The 18,862-nt window shown below is 36.9% G+C and overlaps 1 protein-coding gene across 1 annotated transcript; it reads left to right on the top strand.

Annotated features, from left to right (window-relative positions):
- The first annotated feature begins 9,569 nt into the window (after positions 1-9,569).
- LOC146382397 (uncharacterized) lies at positions 9,570-14,638 on the top strand. Its single transcript, XM_084932502.1, has 10 exons — positions 9,570-9,596; positions 10,174-10,262; positions 10,973-11,097; positions 11,524-11,660; positions 11,790-11,883; positions 12,186-12,303; positions 12,442-12,665; positions 12,795-12,966; positions 13,074-13,201; positions 13,683-14,638. Exons 2-10 carry the CDS (start codon positions 10,175-10,177, stop codon positions 13,998-14,000), a joined length of 1,404 nt encoding a protein of 467 aa, XP_084788628.1. The 5' UTR covers positions 9,570-9,596; position 10,174; the 3' UTR covers positions 14,001-14,638.
- The last annotated feature ends 4,224 nt before the right edge of the window (positions 14,639-18,862 follow it).

Raw genomic sequence — 18,862 nt, 5'->3', positions numbered from 1 at the left:
TATGAAGCCAGCGTTTGCTGCAAACAAGATATATATCCTCTAGACTAATTGGGCTTTAATGACAGTCAAGGATGACCCAGGTAACTGACAGTTCTAGGCTTTGCCGATGTACTGTTAGATGAACTGCTGCAAGTTTTGAGCCTGTACAAAAGTCAGCACAAGTTTCAGTTTCAGCAAACTGACACAGATAATCCAAATGTTTTAAATTAAACCAAATGCACGAGTAAAGGAAAGGTCACAATTACATGATACATAGAGTTATTTAGTAAAACAAAAGGTAGTGTTATTTGAAGATTATATCCTGGTATATCTTGAGGACACAACAAGCCAACACTTCAAAGTCAAATGTGGCAGTATTGATACAGATAATCTAAGAAGTCAGAGCTTCGATAGTTATGGCCCATTGCTTTCCAGTTTTGGAAAAGTAAGACGTATGCTGTATTTCTTGGTACATATTTTCATAGAACATGTCAGATTAAAAAAAAAAAAGAAGAAGAAGCAGAAGAGAACAGTTTGATTTTTAAAGTCTTTCCTGTGTCCTGTTTATTGCATCACAGATTAGATTCTTGGGAACTATATGCAACCTTGATTATGTGTAGGTCAACTGAATGCGTGAGTATAACTTATTCAGGGTGATTACTGTGGAAAACAAAACAAAAGCCTTACAGCATGTTTTTTGGGACCAAGGAGATCTACTCAGTGATGTACTGGTGACTTATGATCCAAATTGTACTCTTAAAGTGATTGATGCAAATTAGAAGAAAAAGGAGAGAAGGGGAGGCTGAATATCTATCTGAAAAAAATACTCAGTATAATACTTTCAAGAGTTGAGGAAACAATATGGCTCTCCAGCCCAGATTTTTCCTCTTCAGATTGGAACAGCTGAAGCATGACATTGATAAAACATTTAATAATACAGTGAAGAAGTAAAGGAGACTTTGTAATGTCAGTGGAAGAGCGGGGAAACTTGAATGATATTCACTGTCATTGAACATATAAACTATAGTCTCTTGGAGGGAGAATAGACTTTATAACAAGGAGGGAAAGATAGAGTGCTGGAGAAGTTGTGGGGCTGAAACCACAAATCTTTTGCACATATTGTGGAAATGCTATTGCATTTTTAACTATGCTGGATGACAACCAGACACAGCATGGTCCACGTTTTGGAAATTTAAAATGATTTTTTGTTTTCAAGTCTTCTTGTCTGTTAAGTTTAGAACAACACTGGCCACAAGAAAAAAGAAATGAAAAAACAAAACAAAAGCCAAGTTTGCTCATGATGTGATGCATTTTGAAAATGGAACAAATTTCATGTGAAAGAGTACTAGTTGTAAAGTAACCCCCTGGATCCTTGCAACACAGGAAATAATGTTTTTTTCGTTGTTTTGTTCCTCTGCGTTCCACATTTGTTTTTGCGTGATATGTTTTGACTTGCATGATCTGAAACTGTGGAATAAAATATGCTTTATGCCAGCTGGCTTTCCTTTTTAATTCAAAAAAGTGCCCCCCAATGGAAAAGAAATGCTTGAATCCTTGCATAATGGGCCCCCTCACAAGGTCTTCTCAGCAATGGCCTTCAGGGTGGCTGGCCTACAGAAAAAAAGGGGGGAAAAAAGCAATTTTGTGTTTGGTTTAGTGTTGGAGTCCAGGGGCTGAGCGATATCTATCACCAGAAGAACATTTTGTGCTTTGAAACCTCATAGTGGCTGTAGCCGACAGGAAATGAGACAGGGTTTTTCATTTCCCTGTTGCTATCTCCACTCACAAACTAAATAAGGACCCCTTTGCCACGGGACCCTGATTACATCTACCTACTATTCGCATTGCAAAAGGAAGACGGCAGTTCTGTAATCATGAATGTAATCTACATCATGAATTTCATATTCATGGTAGATGCTAAAATACAACAGGGTCAAGAGCTCGAGAGAAGAAAAAAAGAGGCCTGGTAAGATAATTGATTTCACTTTGGGGACATTCTTGGTTCTGGTGGGATGTGAAAAGGATGGAGTGATTGACACATTGGTAAGCTGCGAAGATGTATGCTGAATGATGGATAGATGTCATCACTAAAGTAACAAGCAAGCTGTCTGATTTTTATCACCTTATTATGTTGTCATGGCTGGTGGAAGCACAAATTGCACATCTCTTGCCCTCATGTAATTTCCTGTTTCTCTCCTTGTACCTTCTCTGTTTTCTGTTTCATTTTCTTAATCAATACATGCGTGTGCCTCTTTTTTCACAATTGTCTCCGACTATTATTATTAGATACTTTTAGTATGCAAGCAGCAGAAGGAGGTGTTTTTAGGTGTGGGGGGGGGGGGTATACCTTCTCTGCAGTTATTTAATATTTACTCCTACTCTTTGTTCCTTATTTTTTGGCCTGCTTTTCTATCCACTTGCTGTTTATTACTGCAGGATTTCTCTCCCAAGACACCTCCCACATGCCCTGTCCCATTTGTCTCTCTGATTAATATAAAATCTTCTCCCACTAGGCTCCCTATTCCAGTGAAAAACCAAAACAATTGGTGGCTATTTGATTGGCCTTGGCCTTCATGGGTGCAGAGGGATTTAAGGAGAAAAAGCAAAAGCACTTGATCTATTCATCCATCCGCATGGAAATCAATGCGCTCTGTCTTTCAGACACACCCCCACTGCATGCTCACTTTTTTTTTTTACCACAGGATTCCTGCCTATTGTCTGAGTCAGCTGCGCAAGTTTAAAGTGGAGACCTGCGGGGACCTAGAGTCCCACAGATCCACTGAACACTGTCATCTGCGTAAATCCAAATGATATGATAACACATTTGAAGATAAAAGACTATTATTCCTGAGAAAATTCCTAGTCTCAGAACTATTGCTGTGTAACGAGATTAGAGTGATTTGCTTATTCAGAAGTGGGAGGGGGGGGGGGGGGGGGGGGGGGGGGGGGCTGATTGACATCCGTGAAGTTGGTGGCTGATAAAGAACATTTTGGCTGGAGTGGCCAGCATGGAGCAGTGGTGTCATGAAGCTGTGACATAGCAAACCAGATAAACAAGCAACAACTCAACCAATACACAGATCAATCACAACTGAATTTTAAAGCTCATAATAGCTTTGATTGTAATCTTAATATTCAAGGCCATGTTGCATTTAAATGCTATTAAACAGCATCAAAGTAAGTGTGCAGCAGCATTTATTCTCTCTCTTTATTTTGTTTAAATCACAGTGTCACGGAAGCTGGTGTTATTTTAAAGTGTTTTTAATGATGTTAAGGACGGGCTGCACATTTTGTAAAAGCCTATCTGTGTCGTAGAATAAAGCTCTTTTCAAGTTAGATGAGTGCAGCAAAATGTAACAGGTGTATACACTGTATAATCACTAGTGTTGGGTGAAAACTAATCACATTACACTCATCTGTAATTCAGTAACATAGCACATTACTGTTCCCTAATTTGGAAATCAGATTTCAGTTGCTAATAAAGCAATCATGTTATTACATGTTAGGTTTGTAGCTTGAACCTATTCGCTGGAACGTTGAAGACAATATAATTACACAGCAAGCAAGACACGAAGTAGGCAAAGTTCTTCATGTTTCTCGTGCACGGGAGAGAACCGGACAAACGCCGTTCCTTCGCTTGACCCCAGTTGCTCTCGTCCGCTCCCCCGTAACACTGCTCTTTTATTGAGGTTACATGAATATGCATAGCTTCATTAACATATGACGTCTACATACAAACAAAGAGTACCTTGCCTGTGGGTTGTGTAAGTATGTGTGTGTGTGTGTGTGTGTGTGTGTGTGTGTGTGTGTGTGTGTGTGTGTGTGGGGTTAGAGTGTGACCCCATAAATGACTTCCCTAAACCTGCTGGTCTGGAAGTCCAGCAGTTCATCTAAACAAAAGGCACTTAGACTAAAACAGATATAGATACGTTTATCCTACCATAAAACAATGAGACAAGGTACGACCTCTCCCATGCTGCCAGAGTGCTCTCTAATGCACACAAAGTTTGCAGACTATTAAGGATCAAACCTCTACCAATCTAAAACTAATTATAAAACTCTAAGCATATATAAGTAGATATTTCTAAGCATAAATGACAATCAACAATACAAAACCTAACATTACCTTAATGGGTGAATAGAGAGGTTGAAATGATCACTGCTAGCTATTTATTTAAACGGGCAATAGTATGATGTAAAATGAAAACTGTCAAATCATCCACTGGTGTGAGTAATCAAGCCTCTCCAAACTCCTGAAAAGGTTACATGCAAAAAGAAAACTTTAAGAGACCCCTATGTATCTTTATTAAAAAATAAAAAACAAAAAACAGGAATGTAATGTATTACTTGTTTACTTTTCTTAAAAGTAATGCAGTATGTTACTTAATTACTCGCTAGAAAAAGAAATTTGTTACAGTACTCGTTACATTACTCATGCATTGTCACATAATTACCAATTAAGCAGATACCTTCCAAACAACAACACAAATGCTAATACTAAAGGGGATTCACTTAGAATTCTTCTTTCAGTTTTTATGTATGAACACAAAGCGAAGTTGAAAACCAGCCCAAAGAGACTGTGAACCTGTTTACCTGTTTAAGTTCAGGGTCTGGCTGCTGGGTTGGGGTTGGCATCCGCTCAGCTTTGTCGTCAATAGCAAAAGTCCACCCTGCAGGCACTTTTTCATTCGTGACTTGGTTACTCCAACAAATGTTAGTTTCCTTACATATGGATGATGCACACTGAATGCGATACGTGAAACAAAGGCAAATGGAGAATGTAATTGGATTCGCAGGAGGATAACGAATATGAAAATCAAAAGAATTAAGATTTATAATAAATATTTTTTAAACATATAAATGCTAACAGTCTCTGCATGTGTGATGTTTGTGATATTTGTGATATTTGTTAAAAGTTGGTAGAATTTATTTATAGATTCTTGGCCTCTTGGCTAGCTTTGTGTTAGATTCTTGCAAATAGCAGATGTTGGGTAAGCATCATGATGCAGCTGTTGCTGTCCTGAACACAATCTGGCATTTCACCATCAGCTCTTGTCCTGTTTGTGCATTAAAAGTAAAACTAATGCCCATGTTTCCACTTCTCAAACAACCGCTCCACCAATTTCCTTCTCCCAACATACAAAGTAAAATTAGCTCAAAACGGATGCTGATGCCAGCTAAACAGCCAAAGCAAAACTTTCCACAAGTAACGAAAGTAGGCTTGTTTTAGACGAAATGCCGTCTTTTTCAGCAGAACTGCTGTCACCGCAATCACTGTTAAGTAAAGTGCTCTTTGGGCTTTTAGTTTTCACCAACTGGTGTGAGTTTGGGGTAATATTACTAAATGCTACAAAACTATATGTATTATTGTAGGGTCTATCTTATCATATAAATGCCTTGAGGCGATTGTTGTTGTGATTTGGCGCTGTATAAATAAAATTGAAAAATTGAATTGAATTAAGACAATGATTTTGTTTATGCTCTCCTAATAAGTCTAGAAACTGACAAGGGATTATGAAGATTTAATGTTTATTTTTAACTGTAATGTAATAATTTAAAACAAGGAGGAAGGTAGCGCGCAGGCTCGGCTGTTTCATTAACTTTTGTTGACAACCTTGAACAGAAGGGTAGTTCTGATTCAGTTTTTCCCTGAAGTTGTAAAACTTCAATCCTGCTTTGATTGAGGGGATGGCTGGGCCCAACATAATTTGTTGATGTACTTGACCAACTCACTATCAATGTGGGGTGACCAGAGTGGTGTCCACTGAGACTTGAATTGCAGCCATGGCCAACCACTAAAACTGTAGCAGGGTGAAGTTTATTTACGTGTAAATGTACAACACAGTTCTTCCTTTTGTTCCTTTCAAAATGAGACTAGTGGCTTTGGCCCAAGCTTTATTGGCTGCTTGTTAACCTTTTAGATGGCAATGAAAAGGTTCCTCTGCTCATTGTTTTTCCCTTCTCTGATTTATAAGTGTACCCACCTTCGTGTTTATTTGAGAAGACAAAGCCGGTGTGTTCACTGTACATAAAATCTTTTTATGCTATAAGCTATCAAACAGAGGTGAATTATTTATCTTGTCAAAGCAGAACTTAATGTAACACTGCTCCAAAGTGTTATGTGATACTATGTGATACAAATGTAGCTTGCAAAACTCTAAAAATGTTCTGTATGAATTATTGCTTAATAAGTTCATTATATTTCCTTACATAAGTTGCCACCTAGAATAATCATATCATTAAAAAATCCAATAATGTAATAATAACATGCTGCATGATGGTGACAGGAAAAAATACACTGTCTGTGGGCATATTATTGAAATATTTCTAATAATCACACATATATAAAGAACGTTTCCTTACTGTGTAAGGAGAACATTTAACCCAGTTAAAAATCATGTTTCACTTACATATATATGTGTGTTGTACCTTTGAAAGAGAAGGTTGCACAAAGGTACTTTGGTTCTTGAATCTATTATAGTTGCGCTTCTCTGAGGGGATTGTGCTTTTAATATCCCATTACAGTATTTCTAACACATCCTACGTAAAAATAGTAGCTTTCATTTCCACCGGGCATTTGTAAAGTGGTGACATAAGCATATTTTTAATTCCTCGTCTAATATGTTGATTGCTTGCTGTTTTAGGACAGTCAATGTGACAGTGACTGTTTGGTCCTGACGTGCAGCATAAAGAATGTATAAAGGGGAAAAAAACCCACTGGAAGTTGGCATCAGGGCACATTCTGAAGGGAGAGAGGGACGCGTAGCGAAATGCTGATTGAAAAGAGGAGAAAATCAATCAAGCAAGCCTGTCTGATTGACAGCTTGCCAAGGTGTTTTCTGTGGAGGTGTCAAGAACAGCACAATTGCTCTCCCTCGTCCTCCCTCTCTTTCAGTTCTCCCCCCACCCCACCTCTGTCTCATCCATCACTTGCCTCCTCACCCATCATCACACTGTCGTCTTCTCCTAAACGTCTCACCAAGCTCCGCCAGTATCTCTGACTTTTCAGGCCATTGTTCCTTCTCTTCCACTACCTCTCGCGCAACCTCCCATTTTCTCTCCTAGTTGTTCCCTCATTTTCTGATGGTGGGCAGAGATGCATCCATCGGCAGCCATTTAAGGCTGCAGACTGACACTCCTTTAATCTTGTCGTTCTGTAACCTTCAGAGGGAAAGACAGAGCTGCTCCACTTGCGTTACCTTTAAACTTCTACACCAATCCATCGGTTATTTTCACGCATTCTCATTTCTCATCTCCAGTGAAGGGAAGTTGCTTTGTGTTATTTGTTTTCATTATGCTCTCAGATATATTACATTGGCAAGATGGACAAAACAGAGTAGCGGGAGAAGGTAATGGACCAACACTGTAGCTATACGCCGAGTCCCATCAAAGCACCTAGAGGGCGCGGAGTGTAGGCAGGATGGCTAAAATGTGCAGGGTGTGGCCACTAATGGAAATATTTCTACAAATAATTCTGTCACTAGTAGTGGCACTGAGGCAAGTGTGAGAGGCGTTTGGCTCATTCATCTCTTAAAGGGCAAAGTGTTCAGTTTCAATCAATTCTAACATTTCACTTCTAACTTTCTGAGTGATTCTCTAAACTCTTCATCTTTGTAAAGGTAGTGAGGAAACAGGGTTTAGATTTTTCTATCAGTTTTGCAGAGCGTAATTTGTTCTTTGGTAATAGGTTACATTGTGACTTGGCTACTTGTGCTGCATAGACAATGTATGCAAAATAAGAGAGGATGAAGTTTTGCACTGCCATAAAGTAATTTCTGTTTTTGACTGTTTAAAATGTACTGCAGCCAGGGTGACCTTTTTTTAAACATAAGGAAAAGAAGAAAGACGTTTCTCCAAATTAAACACAGAAAGGCAGGAGATTGATTAGAGACAGAAGTACTTGAAACAAAATTGCAACCTTAGGATTTTAACATATTTGCCATGATAATGTTTAGCTGTCACAACAATGCTTTTCATTGTACTCACACCTACATGCTATTGTGACTTAACGAACACTAAGTCAGGGGATCATTCTCCAGCTTCACAATGTTCTCCTTTGTATACAATAACAAGCTAGATTTTTACAGGGACTAGATTATTTTCTTTAGCTAATCCCACTGGCTATAAAAACACATGGATGCTCCAGGTTTCAGATTTAACTTGAATATCTTCTGTTTAATAGAACCATCTGAGTAATTTAGCCCCAAAGATTAAAACGTTCTTGAACACATATTGTAGAATGGAGAGCTGCTATTTAGCTCCATGTAGATTTATCTGTCAGTGAGAGGCATATGCTCCAATATGGTTCTGCGGCGGTCCTACGCACACCCTATGGACATTTGTCAGGTATTTACAGTCTCCAGGCCATTGTCACCAACAACCAGTCTGTGGGCTACTTTCGCCTTGAGGCGACTTTTGTTGTGATTTGGCGCTATATAAATAAAATTGAATTGAATTGAATTGAATTGAATTGAATTGAATTGAATTGAATTGAATTGCTTGTGGTCCTTGCAGTCATGGAGAAGAGTAAAGCTGTAACATGCAAAGAGCTGAAGTGACACTGGATATTAAAAACAATGTCCCACTGGACTATTTCTGCTTCTCATGCTATTGTGTTTGTGTTTCTTGCATACCTTCTTACAGTAGGTAGGCTCTGCATAGGCAAATGGACATAAACCATACCATAAAACAACCATCGTGAGGTGTGTAAGTGAATAAGATAATGCCAGGTTTTAAGTAGCATCGTGTTATTAAGCTTTTTCATTTTTGTCCAAATATTACATATTAACTCACTGTCAGCATGTTAGATGTCTGCTATTTTTCTGCTCTTTCCATTCTAACTGAAGTCACTGAAACTGAAGCGATCTGATTCTTTTTTCTATCCACCCATCATGCAGTTAATTAAAGACCTTGTGTGGCACAAGTAATGACACAATTAGCATTAGCATGGCTTTAGTATGGTTAAATCATTACATTATTGCATTACAGAAAAATATAATGCAATTACAGTAATGCTGTTTATCATGCTGCTCTTGTAATGAAAGTTGCATTTTGACAGTGGCTGGAAGCTGGAGTACTGAAAGAGAACCAATACAGATAAAGGGAAGACATGTAGACTTCCTGCAAAAGCCCACAGTCGAACAGTCAGGGGTGTGTCCCGGGGCATATCCAAAATATGATTAAATTCATTAACACCTTCAATATTAGAGGTATACACATCAATTAATCAGTAATTATGATCTGTTAATATCATGTATATGATTGTGAAAATTTTCATTACCTATAATGCGTACATTTACTTTGGGGACCTTAAATATATTTGGATTATATAACCTGTCCACTATTAAGCTACTTCAACAAGATTATAACTTTATAACTTTAAAAAGCCTACACAGGAAAATGGAGAGAGTAATTTTTCCAGAGTTAACATCATTTTCATCTAAAAGAGTCATTATTGCACGTTTTGGAACCTAATTACTTCAATTGGCCGCTAGAGTTGGAGCCAAAAAACAGAGGAAATTCTATTGGAGTAATATAGAAAGACCACGCCCATTTTCGTTTCTGCCGCCATTTTCTTATCCCGCAGTGGAACGGAGGCGACTGTCAGCACAAGCCAGGTAAATAAGCAAAGTGCTAAATAATGATTTAATATAGAATAAAATGTGGAGTTTTTGTTTATGTGAAGGGTAATGCATGTATTATATTACAGCTTCTGAGTTTGTGGGTCTTACATGCTACATAATTGCCAAGGTTGATGCTAATGTTAGCTTCCAACAAAATTAATGTTGTTCGACCACTCACAGACAGCTATATTTCAATAAACTTAATTTAGCATTGCTGAATAGCTGTTTTTAGTTAGTATAATTGACCAGGGAAGTGTGTTTTTAACAAATCCTGTGCACCAATGTTTTATCCAAAATGGTAGGTGAGCACATGTTTTTTACTCAGAATTGAATTGTATGCATGGTTGCAGTCTGTAGCCCCTAGCATATTAGATTAGTATTATACAAACTTCCTATTGCTGCAATGTAGAGTTTTCTGTTACTTATGGGTTTTTTTTACATGCTTTGTCATCAGAACAGAGCATCGTGAGATTGTAAGACACACAAGGAATTTATGTGTGTGTTTTGTTCAATTTTGTAAGTATTTGTAATAAATCTGATTATTTAACAATATCCTTGTCATATCATGAAGGATGCAAGCTGTGCGTGTAAAGTATAGAGAACAACAAAAGTACATCTGTTTTGAGGGCCAACTGACCTACACATCGTTTTTGGAATGTGGTGAGTTAAAAAATCAAAGTTTCCAGTGTGTTTCATAGATTGTGTGAATCAGTCAAGCTTTGGGGATGGTGCTATAATAGCTGCTATATCAAATGTTTTTTCTGGTTCAGTTTATTTAATTTCACTTTTTTTTGCCTTGTTCTGGTATTAATTTCAAATAATCCTATATTTTGGTGGGTACTACAATGTTTGTGATTGTGTAAATAACACTAACCATCATACAAACTTAAACAAGAAGGCAAGAAGACATGAAACACTAAACATATAAAGGCTAATTTACATCATGGAGCCCTGCTCTCAAAAACTGACATGGATTTAACTATTTCTGAAGCTGGATTTAAGAAATAACTGCTAAACATTTAAAAAGATTTTCTGTTTGTTATGGAATGTGATGTCATGTGGTTGGTTGTGACTAATAAACTTAAATTAGTTTATGTTATCGATTCTGTCACTCATTGGCTAAAACACAGGAAAATCAAGGCACTACAACTAAAAATCTTCAACACTGCTCATTCATAAAGTGCTTTACAAACCCGGCTACGAGGTGGATTTTCCCGTTTGAGTGCAGCTAGCCAAAAAACATAGTCAATTACTGCTAAAGAAACACACACTCAAAGTGGACAGTACATCCTTAGTCTCCTTACATGAAACTCATTGTTGCAACCAGGGGCAGCACAAAAGTGACCTCTATAATTTTTATGATTTGATAGATTCTTCTGCAAGCACCTCCTTTACCAGTTCCAGTGGAGAAATTGAAGTGGACTCTGATGACACCATATTATTGGAACACAGTCCTACAACAAGACGGAGAGCTGACGACACTTCTCTTGCCTGGGTAAGCTATGTAGTTTGCTGTATACCCTTTCAGAAAGTTGACACAAATTTGAATATATTATATGTATTATTATCACTGTCATAAAAGCACAAGATTCTGCTGTCTTTCCTTCAGCACAGCTCTGCATATTGTAGCCCGGATCGGCAACATAAAAAGTTAGTGTGCTTGACAGACAGACAAGTTTAAGGGTAATTATTTGTGCTTTTTAACAGAACTTTAGGTGGCTTTGAAGCACAGTGATCATGAATATCTAATGAACCTCAATTCTATACTAAAAAATACTTTAAAAAAAATAACATGTATTCGTGACTATAGACCTTTGATTTGATCTAGAACAAACCTGAAAGCTTTTTTAGTATTACAAGAAAAATATTTATGGTATATTGATTATATATTATTATATTGCTCTATTTTACTGTTACTTAGATGGTTGAAGATGTTCTAAAGAACAAACCAGGAGGAGAGAGGATCATCAATGAGTATGCCCGGACAAAAAGCCTAACGGATAGCAGACGGCGTGACATGGTCAAGATATTAGTTGCACATATGACAAGTGAACATGGGTATGCTGACATAGTTATTTCATAAGTATATATATGATAAATTCTTTTATCATTTATTCATTCATTTATTTTCTTAGAGGTGGTATTTAGACTTTCAACAGTGATTGTACTTTGTGTTTGTCTGTGTAGGACAAGTCCTTCAAGACGTGTCAAAGAGAACTATGCAAAGGGTATCATCACGTTGTTCCCATACCTGGCTGATCCTAGGAGCAGGTTGGGCTATGTAAGTACAAAAAAGAATAAGTTCAAACAATTTACTCTTCACTCGTGAATGTAAGACATTTTTCAGGCATGAAATATATGTAGAATTTTCTTAAAAGTTTGGCTCTGGATTGAGTAATGCTGAAGATGTTTTTCTTTTCGCAGGACTTTCATCTGTGCTGCCTTTTCTTAACTCTCATTATTTAAATCCCTTTAGAGTTCAGCACTCCAGTCCCGAGCAAGGGAGCTCAATTGCTGCAATTTTCAGATTGAAAGTGTAAATATATTTTAACATGTTAATTCAAATATTTAATTTAATTTTAGGAGCATTTTTACAATGCAGAAGATGGGAGTGGGTATCTGGCTTGGAGATTGAAGTTTATCCAAAAGGAAGCTTCTAATGGACAAAACAAGACTCCCAGAATGTCAAAAACGCAAATGGGTATGTGATATTGTTAGTAGTTATAATTCAAGTCTCACTCATCTGGAGACTAAACTGCATGCATGAAAATTCTAGCTGAGTTCTCAAGCCTTGTAGGACACGGTGTCACATTTTTGTCATATTCATATTCACTGTTAGGGGGCCCAACATCTGATAGAGACTGTTTCAGAGAAGACAACTGCCTAATGACAGACAGCTTGTGTTCTGAGGCTATTGCGTTGATGAAACATACAGCTGATGAAGGAATTGTTATGATGAAGATGAAGCAGACCTTCAACTATCGCCAAAAGATGATTCATGATCCAGTGAAGTCATCTGATATCTTTTTGGACTTCCCAAGATTCCTGGATATAGGAGGATTAGTATGTTTATCTTACCTTCAACTTCCCTCACTGTTACATTTATAAGTTGAGGTGCATGTGAGGAAAAAAGTGAGCATAACGTTGTTTGATGTAAGGAGTTTCAAAAACTTAATTTCATCTCTTCTGCAGATTGAGCAAGATTTTACTTTGATGTTCGATGAAGCCACCTCTGCGAAGTTCCTGGAGAAGTGGCCCACTATCTACAAGCAGAAAGTCCTCGAACAAAGCTGTGGTCTCACGCAATCAGATGACCTTCAGTACCATGTGCAAAATGCTGAATGCACAATAGAAGTGGAAAATGGTGAGATAAAATAGATAGATTATATTGTTATGTTTTAATTGGAGCATTTGAAAGTGCAACAGTGTTTTGGCAGCTAATTTTTGTTTTCAATTTACTTATGTTTCCAGGATGGGACAGTGATATGTCATCCATTTTGATCCTTGTACACCTGTTACCACCATCACCTCATGGCCGCAAGAGACCAGGAAAGCTCTCAGCCAGACAAGCCTGTGAGCATCTTGTCAAGTTTGTCAAGGTAAATTTACAGTAAAGGAAACATAACTAGTTATATTTACATTGATAACAATATTTCTGACGAACTAAAAGGTGTATGTTTAAATACAACTATGAATTTAGTCATTACCAAGAGATGTATACAGCTCAGTCAAGCAGCCTTTATGTCTTGCACAACCATATGTAGACTGTATTTGCAACATCACACATTTCTTTTATCACTTGAGTAAAGTACACAAACAACAAGTCATTCCAAACTTTAAGTTCATTGTAAATAGAAATGCTACAATTTCAGCAAATTAACTGTCATGGTAATTAACATATTTATATAGATTATATCTGTATATATACTCATATAGATATACAGATTATACTCTTGACAAGCTAGCAGTTAAAATTGAACTAGTTTTGTCTGTTTTGTATCTGTCCTTAATTCTGTCAGCCCCTTGTTTTTTAACCAAAGTCTTATCATGTTGGAACGTTTATCTGTCTTTGTGTCACAGACGGGAACTAGCATCCAGGGGCATCTCGATGGCATCACGGAGAGCCTTCAACCATACCTCCTTGCAGTGGGCACTCAGAGGAGTGTGATTCACAAGTACTTCATTGTGATAGACAAACATGCAGTACCTTGTAAGTCACCAGGCTCTCTTGCTTGTTTCGATGAGCTTTTCAAAGCTCACTTTGTCTTTGGTACGTCATATGACCACAATCTGGTCAATATGTACAACTTCCTGCAGACCACCATTTATGAGATAGATGTTGATACAACCAAAGTGAATCCTCGGGTTGCAGAGTTGAGGGCTCGGATGCTGCGTTGAATATATATTTTTTCTACTAAGGGTGTTGAGCTGGAATGTTATGTTTCATTTGCAAGAGGTCCCAGACAAATGCTAATTCCTTGATAAAGCATTTCAAAGTGATCTAACCACAACTTCTTTAAGAAACAATTGAAAAGTTTCAAAAATGTAACTAAAACATTGGCAATAAAACATCAAAGTCATATTGCTTTCATTTGGCAGGCGTTTGACCCTAGGAGTCTGACCACTGGACCAGGTAAAATGCTTTCTTTAAATGCATTGGACTGGGGATGTAAGATAGCAGAGACTCTTCAGCTACCAATCAACACCAAGATGTTAAATGTTAGATGGGCAAAACACCATGGAAAAATTTACCGTTCTGATTTAGCTGTTTGTTTAAAACTCCATTGTGAAATGCCAGTTTTTCTCAAGATCTGCCATGTTGTTGTGAAGAGGTTATTGTTGATTACCTTTGCACTGCAAACAGTGTGTCTGAATGAGCATTTTAATGCTTTTCAAGTTTTGTGTATAAGAGACGGACCTCATGTAATTTGTGTTGAAGAGCTTTTCTGTTGTAAAGCATTTGATTTACAGGTGTCATACAGTGATAGTGATTCCAGTTTTTATATTGTACCATACTGTTTCCTGTGAACAATAAAGGTGGCAGTTAAAATAAAAATTATTTCTGATTTATTTATTGTACCTTGCAGTGAATGATAATACCTAGAGGGTGAAATAAAGTCACATATTTTTCTTCTTTTAATTCTATTTAGAGTAAAATTTAGTTGTATGTAAAATTTAAATTCTATTTGGAGTGAAAATGTTATTCTATTTAAAATAAATTTAAATTCAATTCTGAATAAAATTCTGCTCTATTTAGAATAAAATACTATGTAGAGTAAAATTCTGTTCTATTCAGAGTAAAATTAGGGTGGAGTTGTTTTTATTTTATACTGAGTAAATTATCATCATGTGTATTAAAATATTTGCACTGAATAGAGTAGATTTAACTCTGAAAGTTGAACTCTACCGTAAGAGTAAACTTTACTCCATTTAGACTGGGACCAAATACTGTCTTTTTTAGAGTAAAATTTTTTTCAATTTGAGTAAAATTTACTCAGCGAATTTTACTGTGTAAACACTCTTTTTCATGTTGCACACCAATGCAAAACACATATAAAACATTTATTTAAAGTGGTATTACTTAAAAATTTGCTTAAATTTGTTTTCCAGTGCAGCTTCACTTTTCATATAATAAATCTGCGACTGGACACAGGGTTGCACGAGCCTGAAAATTGTGTTTTCCATGGCAGTTTGCTATACTAAACCTATTTCCATTTAAACACTCTGATTTCCTGTGGGCCCCTCAGTTGTGTTTTTGCGCTCCTTTGTGCCACTCATTTTTTTTTTTTTTTTTAAATCATGAAAACAACCATGATGTTGGTGAATTAAAATCCAGAACCTTCTTGCAACATTGCTAATGAATGGCACCGCCATGCTGCTGATTGTTTACATCAAGCAGTTTATAACCATGAAACACCGAACAAGCAATTTTCATTTTGTTGTTTGTTAACAATGTTTTTTACTATATTAAAATTAACTATTAACTATCAATATACTATTGGTTAATGATGGTTATTTTGTATAAACTGTTACAGCACATTTTTCTAAGAGAAATGGCTGGAAGTTTTCCCCGTCAGTTTTCTAAGTTTTTCTCTCAGTCCTTGAAAATGTGTTGAGGTAGGTTGAATGAGTCACTTACCTCCATAAGAGACTGCACTGTAAGAAGAGATGGGGATCTGGGAATCACACCCTGTTGAGATGGCTTGTCAGTCAGTCTGCTCCTCCACATTAAAAGTGTAAAGACATACTGACTCAACCATCCCTGAGTGCCCTGGCTGGCTGGCTTTTAGACAGAGAGAGCCTTGATGCTAATTATAATGGGAAGACAAAGTCTCCCCAGTGGGCAAGCAAAGAGAAATATGGTAGGATCACTAAAATGATGAATCGTGACTTTTACTTCTGCACCTATATTTCAGTTCATTATTTTATTACTCACTGAGCTCTCTCCGTATTTAGTCATTTGCAAGTAAAATGAAAAATAGTGTTTGTTTAACAATACCAACTCAAAGTTTTTTTGCAGGGTGGAGGTTTAAACCACAATCATGACACATAGGTCCATTTCAAGAAACCTTTTTTTTTATTTATGCAGAAGATTGACCCCCCATCATCAGAGTCTTATATGTAACACTAATCTTAATATCTCTTGTTTGAACAGACCAGAAGTTGGATTTAGATGTGCTGGGTAGCTTTTTCTTTGATCTTCCCATCTCACTTACTGTAAGAAAGCAGATAAGCAAGTTGTACGTTTATGAAATTAGATTAAAAAACAAAAAGAACAAACAACAGCTCAGCTCTCAATTTTGACGAGTTTTCACAAAAACAATTCCTTGCTGACCTCTGAGACTTTCAGCACAAGTTTTTCAAATTAAATGAACCAAACAATGTTTTTTCATTTAATCATACAAAAGTGTTTCAGATGCAAAATAATAATGCAAAACAATGATCCATTCATTATAGAAATTCCATCCTGCATCACAACTCAATTACCTCTTAATGACAATTGTACCTGGGTGATTTTTTAAAATTTTGTTTTTTATAACTCACTGTCAACAACTGCTTCATGGCATGTGACACAGGAGATTTGCTTAAATGAAAGGTAATGCATTTCATATATACTTAACAAACACAAACACCATTCCAAGTGAAATGGAAGATAGAATTCTGAAAAAAATCATCTTGGCCAGCTTTTACCATCCGAAAGGCCCACATTAACTGCATCAACTGACCACCCCTCCTTGTTATCCAGGAGAAATAGTTCAGTGATGCTTAAAGTAGGAAAAACTTCAATTTCATGATTTAAACTAGTGCTGTACTCATGTGCCAATAAGGTGATTAAGTCTAATCTTCCCTAATTCTGGCCATGGTATGAAAATTAACATTGGATGAATGCTGTGTGGTTAATATGCTAGAAGTCCGTGCTCTTGTTATGAGTGCAATTCTTGTATTTTATTTGTTTGTTATTATGTTATTAGCAGCTATTTGTTTTAGCTGTACCAATGTACCAATACAGTCTATGGATGTGTCTTACTAACCATGTTTGCTAGCATTACCTGATAACTCTACCCTGTCTAAATATGGACACAGCCCAGGAGGAGATTGTATGTTTAGGCATTAATAACTCCTGGGTCAGATTTATCAGAAGATCGTGGTTTGGGTTAAAATACGAAAGTTGCCCCGTCTTTGACAGTTACCAATAGCACATGCTACGATAATGTTTGCTCTGTTCATGCTGTTGATAAGCTAATATACTTAATCATACTGAGAAAAGTAAAAAGTAGAGATGGTAGATGTTGTTTATATGATAACTGAGCATTATTCAGAGTGAAAAGGATGACTCAGGTTTATGCTCATGTTATGCTTTTATTTCCCACTTCCGGTTTATGCGTCATAATCCTAAGTGCTTTTCCACAGCTTTTCCAACACCCTTGCACCCACTGTTTAACAGTCTGCTGACATTCCTGCCCCGTCACCAACATGAAAACCAATATGTTGCTACTAAAATACTAAATAATGCTGATGTTTCAAAACAGGGCTTCAAAGGTAAATTGGTGATATGAACAATTTCATCATTTTTAATTTCACTTTCCCACAGTTTTTATCTCCCTTCTTTGTTTGCTCCTCCTTTCTGATTATGGAACATAGTGAGGTCTTTTATTGTCACTCACAAAAGAAGAAGATGAAGGAGAAGAAGAAGAAGAAGAAGAAGAAGAAGAAGAAAAAAAGAGGCCTAGCTCTAATCTAGGCCTGGAAGAAAGACAAAAAGATACCAGACCACAGCTCCTGCTTCAGAAAGAAAGGGGGTGGGGGGATGTGAAAAAATAGGGTGAGACCAGTTCTGAAAATAAATTCATAAATAAAAAACAAAACAAAACCCAAACATCCCATTTACTATTAAATGTGCAATATTAGTAGGAATGATCTGTTTTAATGACATCATTACAACATCATGCTGCAAAATGAAACTAAAAAAAAGAAGAACAGTAAGAAATAGGGTAAAGCTGAAGTTGGATGCCTGCTAGAAAATAAGTACAATGAAAGAATAAAGGAATAATCAATGAAAAGATGGGAATAGAAGACTTGACAAGAGATATGTGAGATAAAAGTAGGAAAAGAAAATCAATAAAACTCTTCTGATTACGGACTCCCATCTTAAACGTGATAGTATAGTTCTCCTGTGGATTGTAGTATTTTAGTGATTGCCTGTGCCTATGACAGATGAGTTGAATTGTTTGATTCTTGCAGGTTCGATCACTGTCAGACTCTAAAAGGCTTTCATTTAGAAAGATTTTTCCTGGCCAAATCCTGGCTGGATCCAAGTAAAGTAAGTAATTATTTGGTGAGAGTCATTCAGTGCAGCTTAACACAGTGGTGAAAAATGGTTTAAAAAGATATGATTGTTGAAACAGAAGATTAGAAGAAAAATGTTTAGTGTGAATGAAACGAGCGCAAAGATGAGAGCACAGGTAAGGCAGAAGAAGGGTTGCAGTAAGAAGAAAGGAAGAAAGCTGTAATAGAAATGAAAGGGCACTCCTGCTGTTGATAATTGGAGCAGTGATGTGCCAACACCATCTGAGAGGTTTTCCACCTGAGGGTACTCTACCACAGGGGCTCAGACAGTGAAACCACATTACAGCTCTTCTGTGTGCACCAGACAGTCTCCTCCAATAGCTGGAGCTCAAAAAGGTGGAGACTTTTTCTGCTCTTTTCTGTCCATTTTCTGCAAAACACATTTATCTGTAGTCCAGTGGAGAGATTTTTTG

Source organism: Perissodus microlepis, chromosome 7 (assembly GCF_051167445.1).
Source record: "Perissodus microlepis isolate ML-2025 ecotype Zambia chromosome 7, ASM5116744v1, whole genome shotgun sequence".
In the NCBI taxonomy this organism is placed as follows: Eukaryota; Metazoa; Chordata; class Actinopteri; order Cichliformes; family Cichlidae; genus Perissodus; species Perissodus microlepis.
Note: the sequence above shows the minus strand (reverse complement) of the source record. Positions and strands in the feature narration are given on the sequence as shown.